This window comes from Salvia splendens, chromosome 7 (assembly GCF_004379255.2).
Source record: "Salvia splendens isolate huo1 chromosome 7, SspV2, whole genome shotgun sequence".
Lineage (NCBI taxonomy): Eukaryota > Viridiplantae > Streptophyta > Magnoliopsida > Lamiales > Lamiaceae > Salvia > Salvia splendens.
In genome coordinates, this window is record NC_056038.1 from 19473903 (window position 1) to 19498069 (window position 24167).

Genomic DNA, 24167 nt, shown 5'->3' on the forward strand with positions numbered 1-24167 from the left:
AAGTACCAATTAAATCTACAAAATAATTCATTCTCCTAATTAATAGAAGATTTCGAAAATGCCAGCAGTGGGCAAGGGGTCGAAATTTTATGTAGAATAACATGAGGGATAAGTTGGTGTGGATTTAATTTGGATAAATATCCCAAAACAATTAGTTAAATCCAAGAAAGAAAATATTGTTTCCAATGGATAGGAGGGCAAAAAATTCCAAATAAAATGGCCAGAAATATATACATGATCCCATTTAATTTAATTCACGCATTGGAAACATATCATGTTATTCCACATAACTCTCAACAATTAGTTTCACATTGTTAACTGAAACCCATAGAAAATAAAATTCCATAAAGGAAATTTCCTTTCAACATCCACATTAATAGAAACAAAAGTCGCAAAATTTCGGGGTGCTACACCGCGGGTCGGGACCCAGGTGCAGTCCGACCCACGGTGTTAAGGATGCTCTCAAAGGTGGGTTGAGTAGAAATAATTCTTGTGTTCACCCTGCTTTTCAAATTCATTTTTTAATTCCATTTATGAGCTGACCAAAATACCCATCACATTAATTCAGTAGAAAGCAGAGAAAGTGGGGTGATGAAAAAAGAGGGGTTGAGGTGGAAAAACACCATTCATTTCTTGGTGCGGAACCCGAAGAATTTTCATAAACCATCAAAAGCGGTAGAAATGACTTCTCACTATTACAACATGACCGTGCGGGCTGAGCATTGACAAAGGGCCTATAAAAATTAATACTTACACACTGAACACTCATATAGACGTGGAAAGAACCCCAAATCTTGCCATATCTGATACATAGACCTTTGGGGCTTCAGCAGTGGAGCGCCCTAAAGCCCGCCCTATGCACCGCCACGTCAGCGTTTTATCCTCCCGCCCTTCCACCTGTAGTGGGCGCCCTAAGGCGCACCCTATAGGTTTTACTATTGTTTTATTAATTAATTTAAATGTTTTCAAATATATAAATGCAAACTAATTAAAAAACACAACGATTAACTAAAAAACGGCAAATATTACATGAATTAAAAAAAAGTTACACGAGTTAGAAATAAAAAAAAGTTGTCTACTCTACAAAAGTCCCAACCTCCGACGCAGCTCATCGATAACCCCTGGAGGTATTCGGCTCTGGCCGGGTCCGTACACTTCATGAGGGCGTTATGCGTGTCCAACAACGTCCGCGCCATTGAGATCTTTGCCAACTCCGCATAGGCAAGTGCCGTCGGAGTCGGGTTCGGGGTCGGGATCGGCGATGGGGGGCAGCTTGCGAGGAGAATGTTGCCTTCGCCTTCCCCTTGTTCTTCGCAGCCTTGACGCCGACAGAATGCCGGGAGGACATCGGTGTGCCGGAACTCTCATTCCCCTGGTACGTCCGGTTGAGGTCCACCGGATATGCGCCGCGTTCGCTGCTCGTGTAACCACCAGCGTCGGTGGTCTTTGTCCTCTTTGCCGCACCGGTGTGCAGAATCCCGAATTGGAACTTCTGCTTGTCCTTCAAGAGCGCCCAGATGTTGAAATGCTTGAAGTCGCCATACAGGGACTGGTACGACAACAGCGTTCTATCGCGCACATCGCTCAAGCTCTCGCCGCTTCCCTGATCCCTCGAGCACTTCTCGTACTCCGCCGCGAACAGGTTGACTTGCTTCTTCACCTGATCCCAGTGCTTGCGGAGCTGCTCCCTATGGCGCTTGTACGCGCTCGGCAGCTTCAACTCATTGTAGCGCTCGGCGATGCGCTCCCAGTACGCGAGCTGCTTTTGGTTGTTCGCGAATATCGAGTCCTCCGATATATCCACCCAACACCTCGCCAAGACGAGGGTTTCATCCGGTTGGTAGTTCGTACGGCCGGGGGTGTGCTCTTCATTCGTGGCCGGAAGTGGCAACTTGTACGCCCTGTGCTTGGTCCGCTTCTTTCTGGAGGGGGCGGAGGGGGCGGGGGCGGCGCGACGTGAAGGGGAGGCAAGGCGAGTTGGAGATCGCTCCATGTCAGAGAGACCGTACGAATCCGTACTGAAATCGCGATCGTACTGCGTGTGACCGATATTCGTCAGGTTGTGTACACGGCCAACGTGCACCATCTCCAAACATCGGGCTATTGGGACTTGAGTATTCATCGGAATCCATTTTATAGTGTAATTTGAGAGAGGAAAAGTGAATCGAAAAGATACAAATGAAATTTGCGGCTGGGGGTATTTATATAAACAAAATTTTCGAATTTAAAAAAAAAACAAAAATGCATTGCATCGTCCGCGTCGCCCACGGTGGGCGGACGATGGCGCGGACGATGCCCTATCGTCCGCGGACTAAGCTTAGGGCACGGACGATGCATCGTCCGTCATCCGCTCACCCACAGTGGCAGACGATGGCGCACCCGAGGCATCGAGCGGCCTATCGTCCGCCCCACTGTGGATGCTCTTATGGATAATCAAACTAGGTAATTAGAATCATGAGAAGAGATAAGTGTCACTCTACATATAAAAAAACAGTTTTATTTTTTTTATTTTTTATCTATTCATCAAAATTAGTCATAGTTTGTATAAAAAAATTATAATTATTTTCTCTATTACCTCTATCTCCCTTATAGTTTACCAATTACACTTTATAACTTGTAATATTAATAACTAGTACTAGGATTGATAGCCATTTAAATCATGAAGTTTAGTCAAATTCTAGTCAATCTCAATATCAAATTGAAATATCAAATCATGAAGTATAATTTTTCCCAATTAACTCATCAATGCACAAATTGTCATCTTTTGATTAGGTTTAGAGCATGTGTCACTAATAGTACATACTTTTTTATTTTTTTTATTTTATGGTCTAATTTCTGTCATTGTCATATTGAAAAATATCGTTTTAACATCAACTAAAGACATAAATTTGATGAGATTAATAAGAAAATTAAACCTTTGTAATTTAATATTTCATTCTAATTTCAAAAGTTATGAAACTAATTAGAATTTGACCAACTTTAGGAAAATGATTATGCATTTGTTTTATTGTTTACATACATCCATCGTCTCATAATAAGTGAGTCGTATTTATCTTTTGATAGTGTCAATTAATATGCTGTATTTTCTTTATCGGCAAAAAGTATTAACTTACCTAGTTTTTACCTTATTAGTTCTCTTATTTTTTCTCTTTATTTTTATTTACCCTTTTTTTCTTTTCTATTTTATTTTCTCTTTATTTTTTATTTACCTTTTTTTTCTTTTTAGTTTTCTTTTCTCTTTATTTAACTATTAAATAATGCTCCCTCCATCCCATAAAAATATGTGCACTTTCCATTTTCGTCCGTTCAATAAAAATATGAACATTTTTATTTATTGAAAGTTGTCATCAACTTATCACCTAGATAAATTAATTTATTTAACACTAATAATGTGAATTTCATTATCCATCAACACTACCTTAAATATTCATCTTATTATCTTATCTTCTCTTTTAGAGTTAGTAATTATACATTAATTTTTGTACTCCCTCCGTCCCATAAAAGATGTCTTACTTTCCTTTTTAGTTTGTCCCACTAAAGATGTCATATTTCCATTTTTAGAAAAAGTTCTCTTTCACAATTATAAAAATATTATATTTTCTCTTTCCACCTAACACACAAAACAAAACCTCCTAAAATCTTGTGCCGTCCCACAAGTATGATATCTTTTGTGGGACGGAGGGAGTACCATTTTAAATGCCATTTGTTTGTGTGATGAGGTGTGACATGTGTTCAATTGCTAAAAGTAAAAATAAATATAAATATTAGAGTAAATACTCTCCCCGTCCCAGTTTAAGAGTCCTGTTTTGCCATTTCCGTCCGGCTCCGTTTAATAGTCCCATTTAGAATTTACCATATTTGGACATAAAATTTAATCTCGTTGTTGATGAAATTTATACTCAAATGTCATTACTTTCATAAAAATAAAACAAAACAAAATCCTAAAACATACAAAAAGTCAAAATGGTCGCACTCACTTCAATTATTACACACTTCAACAATTATTCTCTCCCTTCAATTATTACATACTCCAATATTTTCTTAAAACTCGTGCCCTAACTAAACTAGTTTTAACCCACGTGCGATGCACGACGAAATATTTTTTCATTATACAATTTTAAATTATTAATTGATTAATTAAAATGAAAAACAATGATGAAGAGACTATATCTTGACATTTAAAATATTAATTTTAGATTGCAAATTAGTTGAATGAAATTAGACACAATATCATCATATAAAATTATAGATAAAAAATGCATATGCTAACTATGAATTATACAACTAAAATATTAAACTCAAAACAATTAGTTACAAACTATAAACTATAAAAATTTGGAGTGCTCTGATTCACATATATACATGAATGAGGATCATCTGAAATAATATCATTTGATTAAATCCGAGAAGAAAAAATGAACCCACCTACATCACCTGTAAAATAAGATTTCAATTATAGTAATTACAATATTAATTTAATGTAAGATATTATAAAATGTTCCCTTTTAGATTGTAAATTAACTAAACAAAATTAGAAACAATATCATCATTTAAAAAATTGTATATACTAACTATTGAGTTATATAACTAAAACATACAAAACTCAAAATAATTAATAGCAACAAAGTATACAAATTTGGAGCACTCTGATTCACAATAGATGAATGAGGAATCTGAAACAACATCATTTGATTAAATTATGGGAAGCAAAATGAATACACAATTAATCATACTAATAAAAGTATAATTACCTAACTAAATTCAAACATGCAAATTGGACAGGAGTATGCCAACGGTGATGCCACACAAAATTCTCACCACATCATTGGCCTTCATCCACAACCCACCCCTCTACCTCATTCTCTGATACAATTTTTTGTCGACAAACACAACAAAACAAAACAAAATACATAATCGCATTGAAAATACAACTAATAATAAACCTAAAATTACACGAAAAAACTCCCCTCCTTAAGTATTGCACCGAGCCTTTCGTGTAAAATTCACAACAAAGTTGTTTGAACGCCCTAGGAATAAAAGTCCATAATTAATGAGTTCATATAATTTCTATACAAACATAAAACGATACATAAAACAACATACCACACAACAACATACTGCGTGATCATGAAAAACAAACTCTAAACTGATGACATGAGTTTTGGCGACATGAGCGGTAGCTTTATAAACATGTATGCAACAATTTTTGGTAATCGAATAAATTGAGGAAACCAAATCATTAAGCAAGGTGTGGAATGGTTCTATGATGTCAACCTTTCTTCTTAGTAAGAACAAAAATATCAAGCTTGAGGTTTATAAGCAGGTATGTGATCATATTTATAGGCCAAAAAAGTAAACATGAGACATTATAAAAACCTTTCACATTTTCCATTTAGGTAAAAATTAAAATTATGATTATCGGTTGCATATTAATTTGATCATTGAAATTAATTTGATCACAATAAGAATTCATTAATTGCATTAGTTACATGAATTCATTTACAAGATTATATATGAAACGGTCGGTCATACACATATATTGGTACACAATTTGATTGAAAAACATTTACGTTTATCATACATTCTCCGGAAAAATTCTTTTTTTTGGTAATGCATGTTAATCGAATTCCATTTCAATGAAGAGCTTTAGTTGCATTCTGACTCAGGGAGTGACACACAACCGTTATGCGTCGTTAATAAAGAGACGCATAACCATCATGCGTCGTTATTTAGTGACGCATAAGCATTATGCGTCTTTCCCTAGCGACGCATAATACTTATGCGTCTTAGCTAGCGACGCATAACGCTTATGCGTCTTCCGTCGGGTTTTAAAATAGGCAGAAGGCTTCGCAGCACAGAGCAGAAGCCGCGACCCAAGCGACGAATCCCAATAATTTCCGAACAACAGTTATGTTATGGACCTGAAGTTGCAATTTAGTTAGATTGTTGAGTTTTTATGAAAAAAATTGAATCTTGGGTGAATGTTTTGAAGTAGATGGCATCTGCAAGTTCCGAACAACAGTTATGTTATGGACCTGAGGATCCATCATTACTATTTCATCAAAATGAACACATTTCAGCCTCATTGTTGGCAAATGGCACAACAAATGTGTTCAGAGTTCGTAGGACGGAAAGTAAGGTTTGGGCAGTGCCAATACATGAAAATGTGATGTATTGGCTTGATGTATGGGGTTTCAGAGGCGTGGTTGAATGTGGAAGGCCGATGAAGATGGACAACGAGCTTATAACTGCCTTGATCGAGCGCTGGAGGCCTAAGACACAGTGTTTCCACCTACCAGTTGGAGAAGTTACCGTAGCCTTACAGGATGTGCAAAGCCTGTGGGGTTTGAGAGCAGACGGTCGTGTTTTCACTGGCCGTGACTACCCTATTAGATATGAAGATTGGCCCAGCAAGTGTCGAGATGTGTTGGGATGGATACCTGACGCAGAAACAGAAACGAAGCAAGGTGGTTTGTTGATGACATCTCTGATCCACCAAGCGACGATACCTTTAGGTGATGGGCTGCATGAGTATGCATACATCCAAAGAGCACGTATACATGCTCTGATCTTGTTAGGGGGGCTTATTATACCGGACACCACAGGGTGCAAGGTCCCCTTTATGTGGTTAAATGCCTATGACGATCCGGAAGAAGTGGCTAATATCAGTTGGGGTAGTGATGCTTTAGCATTTCTGTATCATTATCTGTGCGAGGCTTCTGTAGGCAGACATAAAAGAGATGTGGGTGGACCTATGGTTTTTTTGCAGCTGTGGGCGTGGGAAAGAATGCCTACATTGAGGCTAGCCTTCTTGATATCGCCTATGCACACGCCGTATACCCCGTGTGGAGCCAAGTAATGTTTTTTTACATTAACTCACTTAATTATGTATTATTTTGGTAACTTTTGACATTAATATTATGTTTAGGTGGCACGGAGTTACTGAAATTGGAAATGCTCCCCGACATTCAGCTCATTATCGTGATCAATTATCACTGATTCGTCCCGGCCAGGTGAAATTTATTTTTGTTGTCTTAGTTAATGAATTTACTATAGTATGAAATTAATTGTGATTTTTATATTATGTTTTTGTAGTTTCTGTGGACACCGTATGCAGATTGTATCCTGCCTGATTACTGCATTGATTCGACTGCATCCTTCTTGTGCGACACTTATTTGGTGTGCTGGTCATTTGTCGAGGCACACGAGGCTAGACGCGTTTGCCGACAATTTAACCGCTACCAACGTATTCCTCAGTACTGTGATAGGATGTTACATAATGCCGGACATTTGAGTAAAAGTCACCGCCGTGGGCGGAAGGGCACTGATTGGGCTAAGGTACATAAGTTCTTCATTGATGAATGGGACTAGAGACACGACAGGTTCAATCAACTTTTGACCATGCCACGACGACCATGGATGGTCGCATTAACTGAAACCTCCCACTTACATTCCCACGCCTTTTCAGCGTCGGTGGTGCTGATGATGCCTGCCCCTGTTACTATCGTTCCTGCTGGAAATTTGCATACGACATGCCACCTTCTTAATTTACTCTCGACGACCTTAAACTGATTTTCATTCCACAAACTCCACATAGTTATAGCAGTCTTCACATGTAGCTTGGAATCAAATTTTGTTCCCAACATCTACGTCATCATTCAAATACTCCAGACGGACGATTTGGTAATTCACGAAAGAATCTAAACCCCTAGGATTGTATTCCGGAAGTGGTTGTTCACCTTGCATAACAGGTTTACATGCTACTATCTCATCATCAGAACTACCATCAACATCATCAGCACCATCACCATCACTGAGATCAGGGTCTGGCTCTGTCTCAGATAGTGGCATTGGCTCATCAAGATCATCTGCAACATCTACCTCATCATTCAATCCAACACCAACATCAGCAACATCTACAACATCTCTCTGCTCATTCATACTACGATCAAAGCTCATATACTCCACCCTCGCAGATGATCCAATACCACAGTCAAAGCTCATTTGTTCAACCCTCGTAGATGATCCAATACCATAATCAGCAACTGGTGGGATTTCTGAACTCCTCAAAGGTGAATACTCAACAAATAATTCAATACACCCACTTGAATTTTGAGCATTGTTGAACATAAACATCACACTTTCATCATTGCAAATCACAGAACATGTATAACTCATACCGGAAGCAAAGACTATACATTGTCTCCATACTAATTCAATTGTGTGTTGGTTCATATCTATTCTCATCGCATCCCAGATCATTGCTACCAATTCAGAATAGGAAACACATGAATTTAATATGATAAAGCTCCTCGCACGAGGTGGTTCATAACCAATACCCATATGTGGTAGTTGAACTACTCTACCACCCCAATACAAACTTACAAATACTTGCATGATTTCTACATCAAAAACATTTAAAACAACAACAATTATGAACATTTTTCCTACAAGCCCTAATTTAATAAATTGGGTAAAACTAACAAATGAAAGCAAAATAAACATGAATAATGATGAATGTAGCTAAATTGATGAACAAATTACCGGATCTTATGGAGAAAACGTTGGAAATCTCCGGAAACCCGAGAGAGGAAATGAAAGTGTATTCTGTGCGCTGTTTCTGTCCTCTGCCCGTTATAAGTTGGCTGAAAGACTCATAAGGGTTATGCGTCATTAGGGTAAGACGCATAAGCATTATGCGTTTTTAAACGACGCACAACCCTTGTGCGTCATTAACGAAAGACGCATAAGGGTTGTGCGTTTCATTAATAACGACGTATAACTCTTTTGCATCACTCCTCTATTCGGAATAAATCTAATCTCCTTCATTAAAATGGAATTCCATTAGTGAGCTAGAACAAAAATAGAAAGAACTCTACCTTCTCCACAAATTGAGGTAATTTAATTGAAAGGGGGCGGTTACATAATTTTTTAGTCAAATTAGTAACGTAGGGTAAACATTATGCAATATTCTTATTTCATAACTAATAAATATTTAAAATTCATTTATATTTGTATATGAAGCGTTGGGAGATTTTATAATTGTGTACAAAACAGTTACTATAAAAATGTAGATTTTCCCAAAAGTTTAAAAATATTTAATTTTATACCCAAAACTAATAAATATTGAGATTAAGGCTAAAACTCGTAGGTATAGATAGATTGTAGTAAAGTGGGAGGGAGGGAGGCAGTAACAAGTGACAAATAAAATAAAAAAGGAATTTCTGTACTCTCTCGGTCTCCCATCTCAATCTTCTCAAACTCACACGCCAAACGCCACTTCTCAGTCGCCGGCTCCTCTAGTGGTTCTATCCCCCGCGTATCTCTCTCTCTCTCTCTCTCTTTCTCTCACACCCACACACAACCACACATATTATTGTGCTAATCTCTTCCCTATTAATGTCATAATAGGTTTAATACGACGGTTAACACTGTTTCCTGTTTTGGCCTGATTTTTGTTTTCGTCTTACAATTTTCCATCACTTTTACTCAATATATACCTCTTTGCAAAACAAATACTCTAATTCATTTCTCCCACTTTTCAATTTATTGGTTGTAGTTATTTTTGTTAGGGATTTTGGGCGTCATCAGTGATGTGTTTAATACACCAGCTTGCAGTTTTAATCCTGTGGTTTTGCCTAATTTTGGGTTCCAATTTTTCCTATTCTTGCTTTGTTTTCAATTGCTCTTCATTTCCCCCTAATTTTTATTCGTTCATTTTCAGTCCTCTTCCTTGATTTGTCTCTCTGCTTCCACCTCATTCTTCGCTGCAAATTTCCACATTTTCTCAGTTTTTGGCTATATGCTGTTATTTTGCATTATTTTCGCTTGGATTTTGGAAATGCAATGTTATGGACTACCTTATTTTATTTTCTTCTTATTTATCAATATATACAGAAATAATGTTTTGTCCTGTGCAATTTGGTAAAAATGGTGGTTTAGAGTTAATAGGATCAATAATTTGGTAGAGGAGTATGTAAGTGGAGAGCTTAGAGAAGGAAATCTAATCTTGGGAATATTTCTTTCTGAGTTTCTAAATCAAAGAATGTAGAAAATGTATAATCCGGATTCATATGATCCGAGAAGAAAGGAAATCAATCTTATTGATTGGAAATTCAAGAAATACAAAGTGAGGATACTACACTATTTATACAAGAGTTTGAGCTAAAATACAAAACAAAAATATCTTCTAACTAACTCTATAACTAACTCTTATAACAAACTTATTCTCTAACTAACTCATCATCAAAATATCTCATGATGACATGGACTGCCGGAGGGCTTCATGTTGATGATGGAGGCTGCACATGCATGGATGCATGGGAGAAAACCATTGTTGATTTCATCATCTTTCACATGCCCCCTCAAGATGGATTGTACAAGCTTTTAAAATTCATCTTGCTCAGTATAGAACGAAATGCTAAAGTTCCCAAGGGTTTTGTGAAGATGTCTGCCAATTGAAGATTGTTCCTAATATGCAATGGTTTTATCACATTTTCCAAAAACTTTTCCCTCACTATATGACAATCAATCTCGATGTGTTTAGTTCTTTCATGGAAGAATGGATTTGTGCAAATATGAATGGCTGATTGATTATCACAATACAATGGGACAACCTTATCAACCTTCACTCCAAAGTTTTTGAGAAGAGCTACTGCCCATACTACTTCACATGTTGCTTGAGCCATTGCTCTGTACTCAGCTTCTGCTGATGAACGAGAAATAGTTGTTTGTTTCTTTGCTTTCTATGAGATCATTGCAGAGCCAAGGAATAGACAATATCCAGTCATAGACTTCCTTGTATCTGGGCAGGCTGCCCAATCTGCATCAGAAAATATACTCAAACTTGTTTTGTTGTTGCTTGGATAGAACAATCCATGTCCAGGTGAACTCTTCAAATATCTGAGAACTCTTTCAGCTGCTTCCCAATGTTCATCACTTGGATTTGAAACATATTGACAACTTCTGTACTGCAAAAGTCACATCTGGTCTGGTGATGCAGAGATATAGCAATCTTCCAAACTAGTCTTCTATATTTGGATGCATCTTTTAAGGGTGTGCCTGAATCTATTTTCAACTTTTTCAGGGGATCCATAGGCTCAGTATATGGCTTACAACCAAGCATTCCTGCATCCCTCAATAAATTCATTCCATACTTTCTCTGAGATATCAGTATGCCTTTCTTGTTTCTTGCAATTTTTAGTCCAAGAAAGTATTTGGGATCTCCAAGATCTTTGAACTTGAAGTGCTGTGATAAGAATTTCTTAAAATCATCAGTAATCTCTAGATGTGTAGTGGCCACTAGGATATCATCAACATATACCACAATCCCAAAGAAGCTGTTGTTGTCATTTTTAAAGAAGGAATGATCAGAGGCAGACTATTGCAAGCTAAAGCCCTTTAGCACTTCAGATAATTTCAGGTACCATTGTCTTGAAGCTTGTTTTAAGCCATAGAGAGATTTCTTCAATTTGCATACAAGAGTAGACTCTGAGTTTGCGCCCTCAACAGACTGCCAATCAACATCATACCCTGGAGGCAATGTCATATAAATATCCTCTTCTAAATCACCATATAGGAAGGCATTGTTAACATCAAGATGAGATAAAGACCATCCTTTTATAGCAGCTAGAGCAAGTAGCATCTTCACAGTGGTGAGTTTTGCCTCTGGAGAGAGAGTGTCCAGAAAGTCTACTCCTTCCAGTTGAGTGAATCCTCTTCACAGTGGTGAGTTTTTCCACTGGAGAGAGAGTGTCCAGATAGTCTACTCATTCAAGTTGAGTGAATCCTTTTGCAACTAGCCTTGCTTTATATCTTTCTACTGTAGCATTTGGATTGAACTTCACTTTATACACCCATTTGCAATCGATGGGAACTTTTCCAGGAGGTAGAATGGTAACAAACCATGTATCAGTTCAGGAGAAAGCTGCCAGTTCATCTTGCATAGCCTGCTGCCAGTTCATCTTGCATAGCCTGCTGCCACTCTTTATATTGGGAGGCTTGGTTATATGTAGTGGGTTCAAATATGGCAGACATGAGTATCACATATTTTAGATACTCAGGAGAGAGTTTGGAGAGGCTGAAGTTAGAAGAGATGGGATATGGAGTGACTGATGTAACTGAGTTGCAGATAAAGTCAGTGAGATTAGAAGGTGGTTTTAATGTTCTGCCATGACTGGATGTGGTGATTTGATGTGGAGTAGGGTTGGTGAGATCAGTATCTGTGGTATGGGAATTGAGTGGAGTTTGAGAAGAGGATGGAAAAACAGAAGGGGAAAGATGTGAGAATGGGAAAACATCTTCATGGAATGTGACATTTCTGGTGATTATCTCTTGCATAGAGTCTAAGTCAATGAGTTTGTATCCCTTATAATCGGAGGGATAACCTAGTAAGGCACACTTTGTAGCTTTGGGTGAAAATTTGTCTCTGCCTCGCTCTAGAGTTGAGGCATAGCAGAGACAGCCAATCACTTTCAAATGAGAATATGAGGGTGGTTTTTGAAATAGAGCTTGAAAGGGTGTCATATTATCTGGTAAAATAGATGATGAGACTCTATTTATCAGGTAAGAAGCTGTGAGAATACAATCACCCCAAAAATGGATGGGAAGGAAGTATTGAAACAGCAGACTTCTAGTAACATTTAATAGATGTTGGTGTTTTCTTTCAACCCGGGCATTTTGCTGGGGAGTTTCAACACAAGAGTGTTGGATAATGGTTCCAAAAGATGAGAATAATGAAGGGATGTTTAGTTCTGGGTCATTATCACATCGAATGGCTTTTATCTTTTTGGAGAACTGGGTAAGAACTGTGTTGAAGAACTGGGGAAGTATAGCTCCAACATCAGACTTGGAATGCATCAGAAAGGTCAGTATCTGTGGTTTGAGAAGAGGATGGAAAAACAGAGGGGGAAAGATGTGAGAATGGGAAACCATCTTCATGGAATGTGACATTTCTGGTGATTATCTCTTGCATAGAGTCTAAGTCAATGAGTTTGTATCCCTTATAATAAGAGGGATAACCTAGTAAGGCACACTTTGTAGCTCTGGGTGAAAATTTGTCTCTGCCTCGCTCTAGAGTTGAGGCATAGCAGAGACAGCCAATCACTTTCAAATGGGAATATGAGGGTGGTTTTTGAAATAGAGCTTGAAAGGGTGTCATATTATCTGGTAAAACAGATGATGAGACTCTATTTATCAGGTAAGAAGCTGTGAGATTACAATCACCCCAAAAATGGATGGGAAGGAAGGATTGAAACAGCAGACTTCTAGCAACATTTAATAGATGTTGGTGTTTTCTTTCAACTCGGGCATTTTGCTGGGGAGTTTCAACACAAGAGTGTTGGATAATGGTTCCAAAAGATGAGAATAATGAAGGGATGTTTAGTTCTGGGGCATTATCACATCGAATGACTTTTATCTTTTTGGAGAACTGGGTAAGAACTGGGGAAGTATAGCTCCAACATCATACTTGGAATGCATCAGAAAGGTCCAGACAAATCTAAAGCAATCATCTACTATAGTAAGAAAATATTTGTATCCCTGGGTAGTGGAGGGATTGAAAGGTCCAGATCAAAGCAGTTGATAGCATTAGAATCAGATTTGGAGAAAGGAAGGTGTTTTTGTTTGGCAAGAGGACAAATATCACACAATGAACGAGTTTTATTTGGAAAATTGAGAATATTAGACATGGATTTCAGTTTGCCAAAGGATACATGTCCTGGCCTCTTATGCCAAATGTCTATGTTAGCAACTGAATTTGCATAAGTAACATTAATGGATGAAGAAAAAGTACAGGGAATGACAGAACTTACAATAGTTTTCGAATCAGAGGGAACATCAAGTTTGTATAAGTTTCCCAGTCTGCTACCCTTCCCAATCACAATTCCTTGAGAAGCTGCCTGAATTTCAATGGATTCATGAGTGAATGTCACAGTATATGATAAGGATGAGGTTAATGAACTAACAGAAATGAGATTAAAAGAGAAGGTAGACACATATAGGACAGAGTAAAGAGTGATTGAAGGGGTTAAGTGTACAGTTCCAATATGTGTAACAGAAGCTGTAGCACCATTAGGTAAATTCACAGAGGCATTGTGAATGAGAGATGAAGATTTAAACATGGAAAGGTCACAACAAACATGATGTGTGGCTCCAGTGTCTAGGAGCCAAACTGATGGGGATTTAGAGACAGAATTGATGAATGGATTGGTGAAAAGAGTAGTACCTGTGAAAGGGGAATTTTGAGGGGAGCGAGTCATATTTGGTGCGGCAGAGATAGAGTGAATTGGAGTGGATGGAGTGAGAGTGGCAGTGGCAGCAAGTTGAGACTGAAGCAAGCTTATGAGTTGCTGAAACTGCTCCTGAGAAGGCATATTCATGGATGAAGAAATAGCAGATCTATCACATGAATCTTCAATGCAATCCTCCACAAAATTTACAGATTTGATCTCCTTGCTGCCAGCACCAAATTTGCTCTTTCCTTTGCTAAAACTAGGAGGAAAACCATGGAGGACAAAGCATTTATCCACGGTGTGATTGGTTTTGCCACAATCCGAGGAGATTCTTCCTTTGCTATAAGACTGAGATGTTGCAGCATTAGCTAGATAAGGCTGCTCACTCATAGAAGAGGATATGGTTGAAGAATAGCCATCTATGGTTTGCTGCCTTTCCTCCTGCAAAACAAGTGAAAACACTTTTGATAGCGGGGGAATTGGAACCATAGAGAGGATATTAGATCGAATCTGAGAGAAGATAGGATTTAATCCTATCAGAAATTGCATTGTGCACTCTTGCTCTTGATACTCATGCCATTTCATGGCACTATTGCATCTGCAAGTAGCACAAATACACCAAGCAACAGGTTGAGAGTGCTTATATTCATCCCAAACAATGCGCAGATTGGTGAAGTAGGCATTAACATCATCTTTTCCTTGTTGTAGAGACATGATCCGTTGCTTCAATTGATAGGCTCGAGCAGAGTCAAGCTGAGAAAAGAGAAGACGAAGATCTAACCAGATCTCATGAGCATCATCGAGGTACATAATGCTGGAGCATATCTGTGGAGAAATAGAATTTCTGAGCCATGATACAACCATGCTATTGCACCGCAACCATGCTGGAAATAGCAGATCATCATCATGTGGCCGACGAAGTGCTCCATTGATGAAGGCGATCTTGCTCTTGATACTCATGCCATTTCAAGGCACTATTGCATCTGCAAGTAGCACAAATACACCAAGCAATAGGTTGAGAGTGCTTATATTCATCCCAAACAATGCGCAGATTGGTGAAGTAGGCATTAACATCATCTTTTCCTTGCTGCAGAGACATGATCTGTTGCTTCAATTGATAGGCTCGAGCAGAGTCGAGCTGAGAAAAGCGAAGACGAAGATCTAACCAGATCTCATGAGCATCATCGAGGTTGATATCTCATGATGACATGGACTGCAGGAGGGCTTCATCTTGATGATGGAGGCTGCACATGCATGGATGCATGGGAGAAAACCATTGTTGATTTCATCATCTTTCACAAAGAAAGATCCGTTATACTCACAAAAACTATGTGGTAAAACCAATTAAAAAACTGGTAGGGAAGATATGAAAATTAGATAATGGTGAAGCTTATCTGACTAGAAACTTCGCTTAGTAGTTAGTGCATAAATGGACACTCTTTTTTCTTTATAGGAATGATTTGTCATTGTGTGTGCATTGCAGTGCTCAACAAGAAGCTTTGGCTCCAATCTTTATATTTCTTCAATCTAACCTTCAGAGCTTTTGATGATTAGAATGTCTAAGCATCAATGAAAGAACATAACTAATAAATAAATTATTCATTGATTAATTGATTTTGCAACTGCTATTATTTACTTTGATATGTCATGTGACTGTCTCTCTAATGTGTGTTGGCTAACGTGTACTCCATGGTAGTTGAATATTGTTGCGTTGCACCAAAATGAAATTGTAACTTTCAGGGAGGATCCTTTGCATTGAATGGAGCTGACACCTAAAGGGCAGGGGAAGATTAATAAGAGAACAAGGCGTTGTTGGACAACTAGGGAAGAACAAGTGTTGATTGCTGCACTGAAAGATATTGTATCAAAAGGCTGGAAATGTGACAATGGATTCAGAGCAGGATATCTAAAGGTACTCACAGGCTCCATGAAGAAAGTTTTTCCGGGTACAGATATTAGAGCTGAGCCTCACATAAATTCCAAGCTTCATGTGTGGAAAACACATTATGCTTCCCTGGCGTCCATGCTTAATGTAAGTGGTATCACTTGGAACGACTCAACCAAAATGATCGATGCTCAGGATGATGCGTGGAATTCGTATGTGAAGGTATATTCCTATTTTGGAACTCAGTTCTATTCATATAATCGTATCCTGATTTATATCTGAATCCTTACCAAGCATCCATTGAGTGCAAACCTGTAATGTTATTCTTTATGAGTCTTGAGCAGAAATCTATGGTGTTTCTCCATGTGCTTCCAGTTTAGAAAAGTTAACTGATAAATGAAGTAAACAAGTGGGAAAACTGATGATAGAATCTTTATGATGAGTTAGTTTTTTTTAAAAAAAATGGAGTTGCATTGACAAAAATCCTTAGGAAAGTATATGCTGTTTCTCCTCTTGCACTAACATTGTTTAAGCTATTTCCCTCAGACAGATAGCCATGCTCTCACGATGAGGTACAAGTCCTGGCAATTTTACCCGGATTGGTGTCAAATATTTGGCAAGGGCAGTGTAATCATGGAAGATACTGATCATATTGCTGATGTAGTTCTAGAACTGGAAGCAGATAAAGCAAAGGAGAAAGAAGCCGTAGCAAAATTTGGCTGCGTCTTTGAGGGAGATGAGGATGAAAATGAAATGTCTGTCTGTCAACCTCAAAGTGATGGGACCGGGACGAAGCAAGCTCCAAACAAGAGGAAGATGTCGGCGTGCAGCTCAGATCCTTCTGCTGCTGCTGTCAATGTTTCCCCTAACAAACAAGATGCAAGGTTCGAAGGCGTTATTGCCAGAAGAAGTGTAGGCTTTGAGTATGATGGTGTCACAAATGCTAGGAGAGGACTGTATGGTGAGCTCGGGAGGATCCCCGGGCTACAGGTGCGCGAAAAGTTGACTGTGGCAAAGTTTCTTGTGAACAAAACCGGAGATTTGGAGCTCTTCTTCAGTCTTCCGGATGAGGCGAAGGTTGAGATGGTTAACATGATTTTAGCTGGAGAGTACTGATTTATTGTTTATGCCAGTAATTGCGATGTTTTGTAGGTATGGATGAAGAAGATCTAATCTTATTTTGCAGTGTGTATACTTTTGGCAGATATGTATGCTATCTATTATCGGCTTGGTTACTTTACACCTAAGTCGTAAATTGATAGACAATATGCCGATATATTCAGTGGTATATAATGTTCTTGATGAAGTGCAGTAAATATGTAGGTATCTCATTTGCAATATATCTGAGCTTGTTTAGTTGATGTGGAGTTAGGCTTGAGAAAGATGTGATTATTTTTGTTTTGGTTTGGATTTTATAAAACTAAAAAGTGGAAAACAGTCCTTAATAATGGGAGGAAGAACATCTTTAATTATGGATTTACGGGAGTTTTGTTACACAAATAGTTCAATTAAATATTATCATATTTTCATATTATTTCAAATTCACGTTTAGAGCATCACCAATGGTGTCGTCTGTTAGAGCACGGACTTCAATTAAATATGATCATATCATTTCAAATTCACTTTTAGAGCATCAACATTGGTGTCGTCACGGAAGAGCACGGACTTCAATTACATATGATCATATCATTTCAAATTCACTTTTAGAGCATCAACATTGGTGTCGTCATGGAAGAGCACGTCCGTGCTGTCGGAATGAAAATGCATTGGCGCACCATTGGGAGCTTCCGCTGGAACAAGCGTGCTCTCTGCGGAGATCCTTGCTCTTGATGACGGACCACCGCCCAGCCAACATGGCATGGGCTGTAATGTGAATCTAGGTATTCAACATCATAGATTACCGCGACATCGAGGGCCATGGGTTGATTGGGGTCTGAGAAGAAGGTAGAGACATGACAAGGAGCCAAGCCGGATTTGGAGGTCTGATTCAAACCGGAATTTGACAATGAAGATAAAGTTCAAATGCTCTCTTCAGACCACCATTGTCTTCATCGTCGAAAGAGTTCATGCTAGTATCTTGCACGCCTCAATCGAAGCCCAGATGAGGAAGTTATGATCGTTTTACGAAAGTCACGCAGTCCGGAAAGAAACGCGCAGTCGGGAGAATTGTTAGGAGCAAAAGGCCCGACAAGGCATTTTTGGCTGTTTTCAAGTTTGTAGTCTAGCGAATTCCAAGGGGCAAAACGCCCGATAGGGCATTTTTTACAGAGTAACTTTTTGACTTCCATTTTGTGTTTTGTTTTACTCTTCTTAAGCTCATAGTATAAATACTCTTGCTAGGGTTTATTTGAAGCAGCTTTGAACTCATTTGAAAATAAACAAAGTCTCAACATTGAGCATCCTTCTTCTTATTGAAGATTTATCAAAATCCCTTGTGGTTGCACTTAATCTATTGCCGTGCTTAGATTAATTGTTACGGTATGTTTTTTTTTTCTCGTGAATAGAATCAAAATATATCATTCCAACACGTGATCCAAGCCCAAAAGTGACTATGATCAAAAGTGACTATGATCCAATGCAAGAAAGAGAACAAATGAACTAGGGTCCCACAAGTCGGGTACCTCCATGATATCGAAACTAAGGTAGAACCATAATGTACTCAAATGAAGTAAATTACATAGAATTTTCATACAATAATCATATTTATTAATTCTTCCATTATTTTTAATGGAGAAATTATTTTATCATAAAATTTGAGAAAATTATGTTAAATGAGTTAAATTAGAAAAGAATAAAGTAGTAAAAATACAAATTAAAAGATTAAAAAGAATAAAGTAAAATAAAATAAAATAAAACAGATGAGATGTATTTCTATTTTTGTAAAACAAAATACAATTCAATTATAAAACGAGCATACAGAAGTATTACAATGCCTTCAAAAAAAAGAAAGAGAAAATTTAACGCTCGGAAAAAAGAAATTTAAGACAATTACTACTCTCGCTCTTCACCAATTGTGTCTCACTTTGATCCGACACATGTTTAAAAAAATAAATTAAAGTGAGTTGAAAAAGTTAGTGGTACGTGTATTCTGTTTATATATTAGTGTTATACTTCCTTTGTCCAATAAAAATATGGATATTTGGGACGACAAGAAATTTAATGCACAATTAGTAAAGTAGGAGAGATATAGAAAGAAAAAAGTGATTGAAATATTGTTAGTGGATAATAGAGTCCACCTTATTAGAGAGAAAGAAGTTACCAAATAGAAGGAGCTAGTTTATGGGACATACTAAAATAGAAAAAAGTCCATATTTTTATGAAACAGATGGAGTAATAAGTAAAATGAGTCAGTAGAATATAATGTATCAAAAATAGTACTCCCCCTATTCCATAAAAATATGTGCGTATCAAATGAAACATGAATTAATGCACAATTAGTAATAAAGAAAAGTTGAAAGGTAGTTAAAGTATTGTTGGTGGATAGTGAGACCCATATTATTATAAGTATTTAATTAGTTGTAATGGTGAGTCATAATGTATAAGCTGTAAATAAATTGATTTATATGGATAATTAGTTGGGGATCACTTTTCATAAATGAAATATCCATATTTTTAGGAGAATGAAGATAATGAAAAATGCATATATTTTTATTGGATGAAGGATTGAGTATAAATAAAGTGTGACATGCTAGTCCCTCGAAATAAGAAGGCTAGTCGCAAGAAAAAGTTCTAGAATATTCGATAGACAGAGTCTTCCTTGGTAGGCGATTAATATTAGCCATCAAAATCTCATTCTTTCACTTAAAACCGCAGATCTACTCTGCCCTAATCTCTCTTTCCTTGAGCTAACTTCGCTGAACCTTCGTCACTCCGATTCTCACATGTAAGCTCATATATAGGAGTTAGTACGAACTAATTAACACACGCATCTATAGATCGATATCGATTCTCTGCCGGATTCAAGTTTTCCCAAATTTGTTGGTGCAAGATCGGGGTCTCCGATGATCGGAACGGTGACCGAGATCCCACCTGTACGCAAGGAATTACAAGACGGAGAAGAGAGGGAAGAAGATGGAGTAAATTGCATTAATTCGTTGATGATCCTCAAAATACAATAAATAATCAGCTTATATAGCTACATGTACGGAAATAAAAACTTAAATAACAATCTAACTAACTTAGATCCATGCTTCAGGAGCGTATAGTGATGTCATTTCAGGCATTTCACATGTTGCATGCACCCATGCAACACTTATTCACACTCCCATCCAAGCGCTTATTTTCTTCTTCTTGTTTCTCGGATTCGTGAAGAAACTCCCAAGTCGCATCTTCTGGGAATGAATTCTCTCAATGCACTAGCACCTGTGTAGCCGGCATGTTCCCACGCTTCACCAAGCGTTGCTCCAAGTATTGAACTGGTTTCAAGAAGGTGGAATTCCCAATAGTAGGCAGAGAGCGGTGGAGTTGAGCTAGGGGTCCCATCGTCTTCTTTAATTGCGAGACATGGAACACCGGGTGCATCTTGCAATCCGGAGGAAACTGTAACTTATAGGTGACCTCTCCGAACTTGTCAATCACCTTAAAGGGACCAAAGTAACGAGGTAGCTTCTGAAATTGCCTACCCCGTAGTGTGTTTTGCCCGTAAGGTTGGAGCTTCAAATAGACCCAATCACCAAGATTAAACTTCCGGTCAGATCTATGTTTGTCATGTTGCTATTTCATCCGCTGTTTAGCGCGACCCAAATGGTGTTTGAGAACCTCAATCATCACCTCACGAGCCAGGAGGCTCTCGTTTACATCATGAACAGAAGAATCCCCATGAAAGTAAGGAATGTAAATTGGAGGTGGATATCCGTACAAAGATTTGAATGGAGTAGTTTTTATGGCTGAATGAAATGAAGTGTTGTACCAGAATTCAGCTAGACTCGGCCATTTACTCCAATTAGTAGGATGGTCTCCACACATACAACGAAGATAACTTTCCAAATAGCTGTTACTACTTCGGTCTGTCCATCAGACTAAGGATGATAGGAAGTAGAGATATGCGATTCAATCCCTTGAAGCTTAAAGAAGCCAGTCCTAAAATTGCTGAGAAACACTTTATCTCGGTCACTGATCAATATGGTAGGAAATCCATGATGTTTAAAAACATGATCCAAGAATGCTTGAGCCACAGTTAAGGCTGTATAAGGATGAGTCAAGCACATGAAATGTGCATACTTTGTGAGCCGATCAACAACCACCAAGATAGTAGACTTACCATGGGATAAGGGTAGCCCTTCGAAGAAGTCTAAGCTTACTTGGGACCAAGCAGCTTCTGGAACAGGAATTGGCGGAAGAAGTCTAAGAGATGCACTATTATCATACTTAATTTTCTGGCAAATATCACATTCCCTAATATATGATAGAAATCCGTGGGTTCCATCCTAAAACCAATTGGTGATAGGAGGAGGGGCCCATGTGACTTATATACTAGTTTCAGTTTTATCTTGACACCGATGTGTGACAGTTATATGTTATATTTTTAGTTTCAATTGCCAACACCCTCCCTCAAACCCTTCAAGGTGAACCTTGGAGGGGTTGGACTTTTTTCTAATCGATTGGACAATCGGCCCAATTTTTTTTCGATCGGTTGGACCACTTGGCCCAAATTTTTAAGTCCAGATATACTGCTGGGTCAGTCATTTTTTTGGTTTCGGCCCAGATATCTGCTGGGTCAGTTAAATTTGACCCACAGTCGGCAACCCGCTCTGATACCATAATGAATTGTGATAACCGAGAGAGGGAAGAAACGCTAGAAGACATGGTTGGAGGAATTTCTGTGTATCTTATTGATCGAATGGAGCAACTCTCTTAATATAGAGAGTTGCCCTAATTTACATATGGAAGGAGATCTCCTTAATTATGATTGTATCAATTACATACTGATCCCATGATTTATTCCCTAATTACAGTTATTCTATTCCCATGTTCTATTCCATATTCTAACAATATATTCTTTGATCTGTTTCTCCATGTTAGCTGTTAAGGACTCGCTCCTCAACGATGATCGGCGGCTCGATGGCTCGGCGATCCAAGATTTTTCCGGCGTCCCGGGGAGAGGGATCGGCGGTGATGCTAGCGGCGGCTGTGCGCGGAGGCTCTCCGTCGGGCAGCGGCAAGCTAGAGTTTATAGGAAGAACTCGTTCCTTGTGGGCAAATAGATGTAATTTTTATTGATGAATGAATTAATGAACATAGCCCTATTTATAGACTAAGGACCCTAGGGTGGTTCGACTCCTAATCCTAACGCATCTCGGGAAAGAACCACAAAGAAAACCCGAAATAAATAATTAACCAAAAATAAACTAATTACCAAAAATAAAAGGATAAGATAAAAAAAGGAAATTAATACTCCTAACTACTTCGGGACGTAATCCCCGAACAAATCGGGCGGACGCCGGTTCCTCTTCGCCTTGGTCGTCGCGATCGACGTGTGCATGTCTTTCTCCCCCGACGACGCGGCGCTCGGCGTTGGTTCCACCGCTGTCGCCGTCGGTGTTTGCCTTCCCGCGGCCGGCTCTGACGTGGGGTTCGTATCATTAGCCCATTAAACTAAAGAAGAGAGCCTCTTGTAGGTAGCCAGCACTGCAGATTGGCCCCCTGCTGTGGAAGAGATGAACAATTTTCAGTCTCAAAGCTGCATCATTACCTACAACAAGTCTGCCTTTCCTCCTTAACTGTCCCCCCAATTCATGAAAATTTTGAGTGCTTCTGTGGATCTTGCTGTGTGTCAGAGATGACTATTCTGAGGTGAGGATTCGAGCTCTAAGTAGCTTCAATCAATGGGTACAAATATATATACACATAAGTAATGGCCATACACAAGATATTAGAGGAATGTACTCTAGAAAGCGCATCTGCTACTAAATTCTCAACTCCATTTTTATAAGTTATTTCAAAATCATAGGCCATCAATTTAGAGAGCCAACTTAATTAAACAGGTGTAGTAAGTTTTTACTTCATTAAGTGAGCCAAGGTCTTATGATCAGTTCTCACTTCAAATGGATGATTACTCAAGTAGTGACTCCAATAAGTAATAACAAACAAAATAGCAAGAAGTTATTTGTCATACACCAATTGCTTGTGTGTAGGAGAAAGAGTTTTGCTGATAAAAACCAGAGGGTGACCTTTTGCATCATGACAGCCCCAATAACATAACTAGATGCATCTTTCAACTATAAAAGGTAAGGAAAAATCAGGAAGTGCCAACATTGAAGGGCTCATCATAGCAACTTTCAACTCCAAAATACACCAACTCAGCTGCATCATTCCATTGAAAAACATCTTTTTTTCATTAGATCAGTGAGGGGTCTGCAGATTATGCCATAGTTTCTGATTAATTTCTTATAATAGCCAGTAAGTCCTAAAAAAACCCCTTAGCTTAGTGATATCAGTGGGCACTGGCCACTCTTGAATAGCCTGCAACATCTTTGGATTAGTAGCTACACCTTCCTTCAAAATGATGTGGCCCAAATATTCAATTCTTTCTCTAGCAAAGTAACATTTACTTCTCTTAGCACACAAAGAATGAGCCATATGTGTATCTACATCCCCACTGTGAACTAGAATATCATAAAAAATACCAAGACAAACCTTCTCAAGTATGACCGAAAGATGTCATTCATGAGACTCAGAAAGGTTGATGGTGCATTTTGTGAGGCCAAATGGCATGACAGTGAAGTCATAATATCCATCATGAGTTCTAAAAGTTGTCTTAGTGACTCATGCTAATTTTGTAATTAAAAGCATCACTCGCAAGTGTACGAGATATGTAACACGTGGCAAGCTAAATTATCGAACCACAAAGACTAAAATGCTAGAATAAATACTATGATGCAATGTCAAATACTATCTAGACAAAGGAAAGGTGTTTTTGGGTTTTCTTAACTAAGAACAAAGATCAAACAAGCAAATAGAGGCAATTAACTAAGTAAAGCAAGTAAAAGATGGTTTTCACACAAATTGAGAAATGATATGGATATGAATCCATTAGAATAGATCTAGGGTGT

General features: G+C 38.3%; 3 protein-coding genes across 4 annotated transcripts; 2 read left to right on the plus strand and 1 right to left on the minus strand.

Annotated features, from left to right (window-relative positions):
- Positions 1-6169: 6169 nt before the first annotated feature.
- Positions 6170-7371, plus strand: LOC121810536 (serine/threonine-protein phosphatase 7 long form homolog). The gene is made up of 2 exons (XM_042211297.1): positions 6170-6757; positions 7096-7371. Exons 1-2 carry the CDS (start codon positions 6170-6172, stop codon positions 7369-7371), a joined length of 864 nt encoding a protein of 287 aa, XP_042067231.1.
- A 1809-nt stretch (positions 7372-9180) lies between these two features.
- Positions 9181-17422, plus strand: LOC121742548. Of its 2 annotated transcripts, none has more exons than XM_042135709.1 (3): positions 9181-9319; positions 15972-16338; positions 16663-17422. In XM_042135709.1, exons 2-3 carry the CDS (start codon positions 15991-15993, stop codon positions 17230-17232), a joined length of 918 nt encoding a protein of 305 aa, XP_041991643.1. In that variant the 5' UTR covers positions 9181-9319; positions 15972-15990; the 3' UTR covers positions 17233-17422. The 2 variants fall into 2 exon arrangements, with proteins under 2 accessions (XP_041991643.1, XP_041991644.1); XM_042135710.1 differs by lacking the exon at positions 9181-9319 and adding an exon at positions 15429-15565.
- Positions 13739-15191, minus strand: LOC121810537. The gene is made up of 3 exons (XM_042211299.1): positions 14037-15191; positions 13812-13898; positions 13739-13750 (listed from the first exon to the last, which is right to left on the minus strand). The coding sequence occupies exons 1-3, from the start codon at positions 15189-15191 to the stop codon at positions 13739-13741; spliced, it is 1254 nt and encodes a 417-aa protein (XP_042067233.1).
- Positions 17423-24167: the final 6745 nt, after the last annotated feature.

Coding starts and splice junctions, on each gene's coding strand:
- LOC121742548 (XM_042135709.1), top strand. CDS start 15,991: ATGGAGCTGACACCTAAAGGGCAGGGGAAGATTAATAAGAGAACAAGG. Junction 16,339..16,662: donor CGTGGAATTCGTATGTGAAG/GTATATTCCTAT, acceptor TATTTCCCTCAG/ACAGATAGCCATGCTCTCAC.
- LOC121810537 (XM_042211299.1), bottom strand. CDS start 15,191: ATGAGTATCAAGAGCAAGATCGCCTTCATCAATGGAGCACTTCGTCGG. Junction 13,899..14,036: donor CTGTTACACATATTGGAACT/GTACACTTAACC, acceptor ATTGAAATTCAG/GCAGCTTCTCAAGGAATTGT.
- LOC121810536 (XM_042211297.1), top strand. CDS start 6,170: ATGTATTGGCTTGATGTATGGGGTTTCAGAGGCGTGGTTGAATGTGGA. Junction 6,758..7,095: donor GAGATGTGGGTGGACCTATG/GTTTTTTTGCAG, acceptor ATGTTTTTGTAG/TTTCTGTGGACACCGTATGC.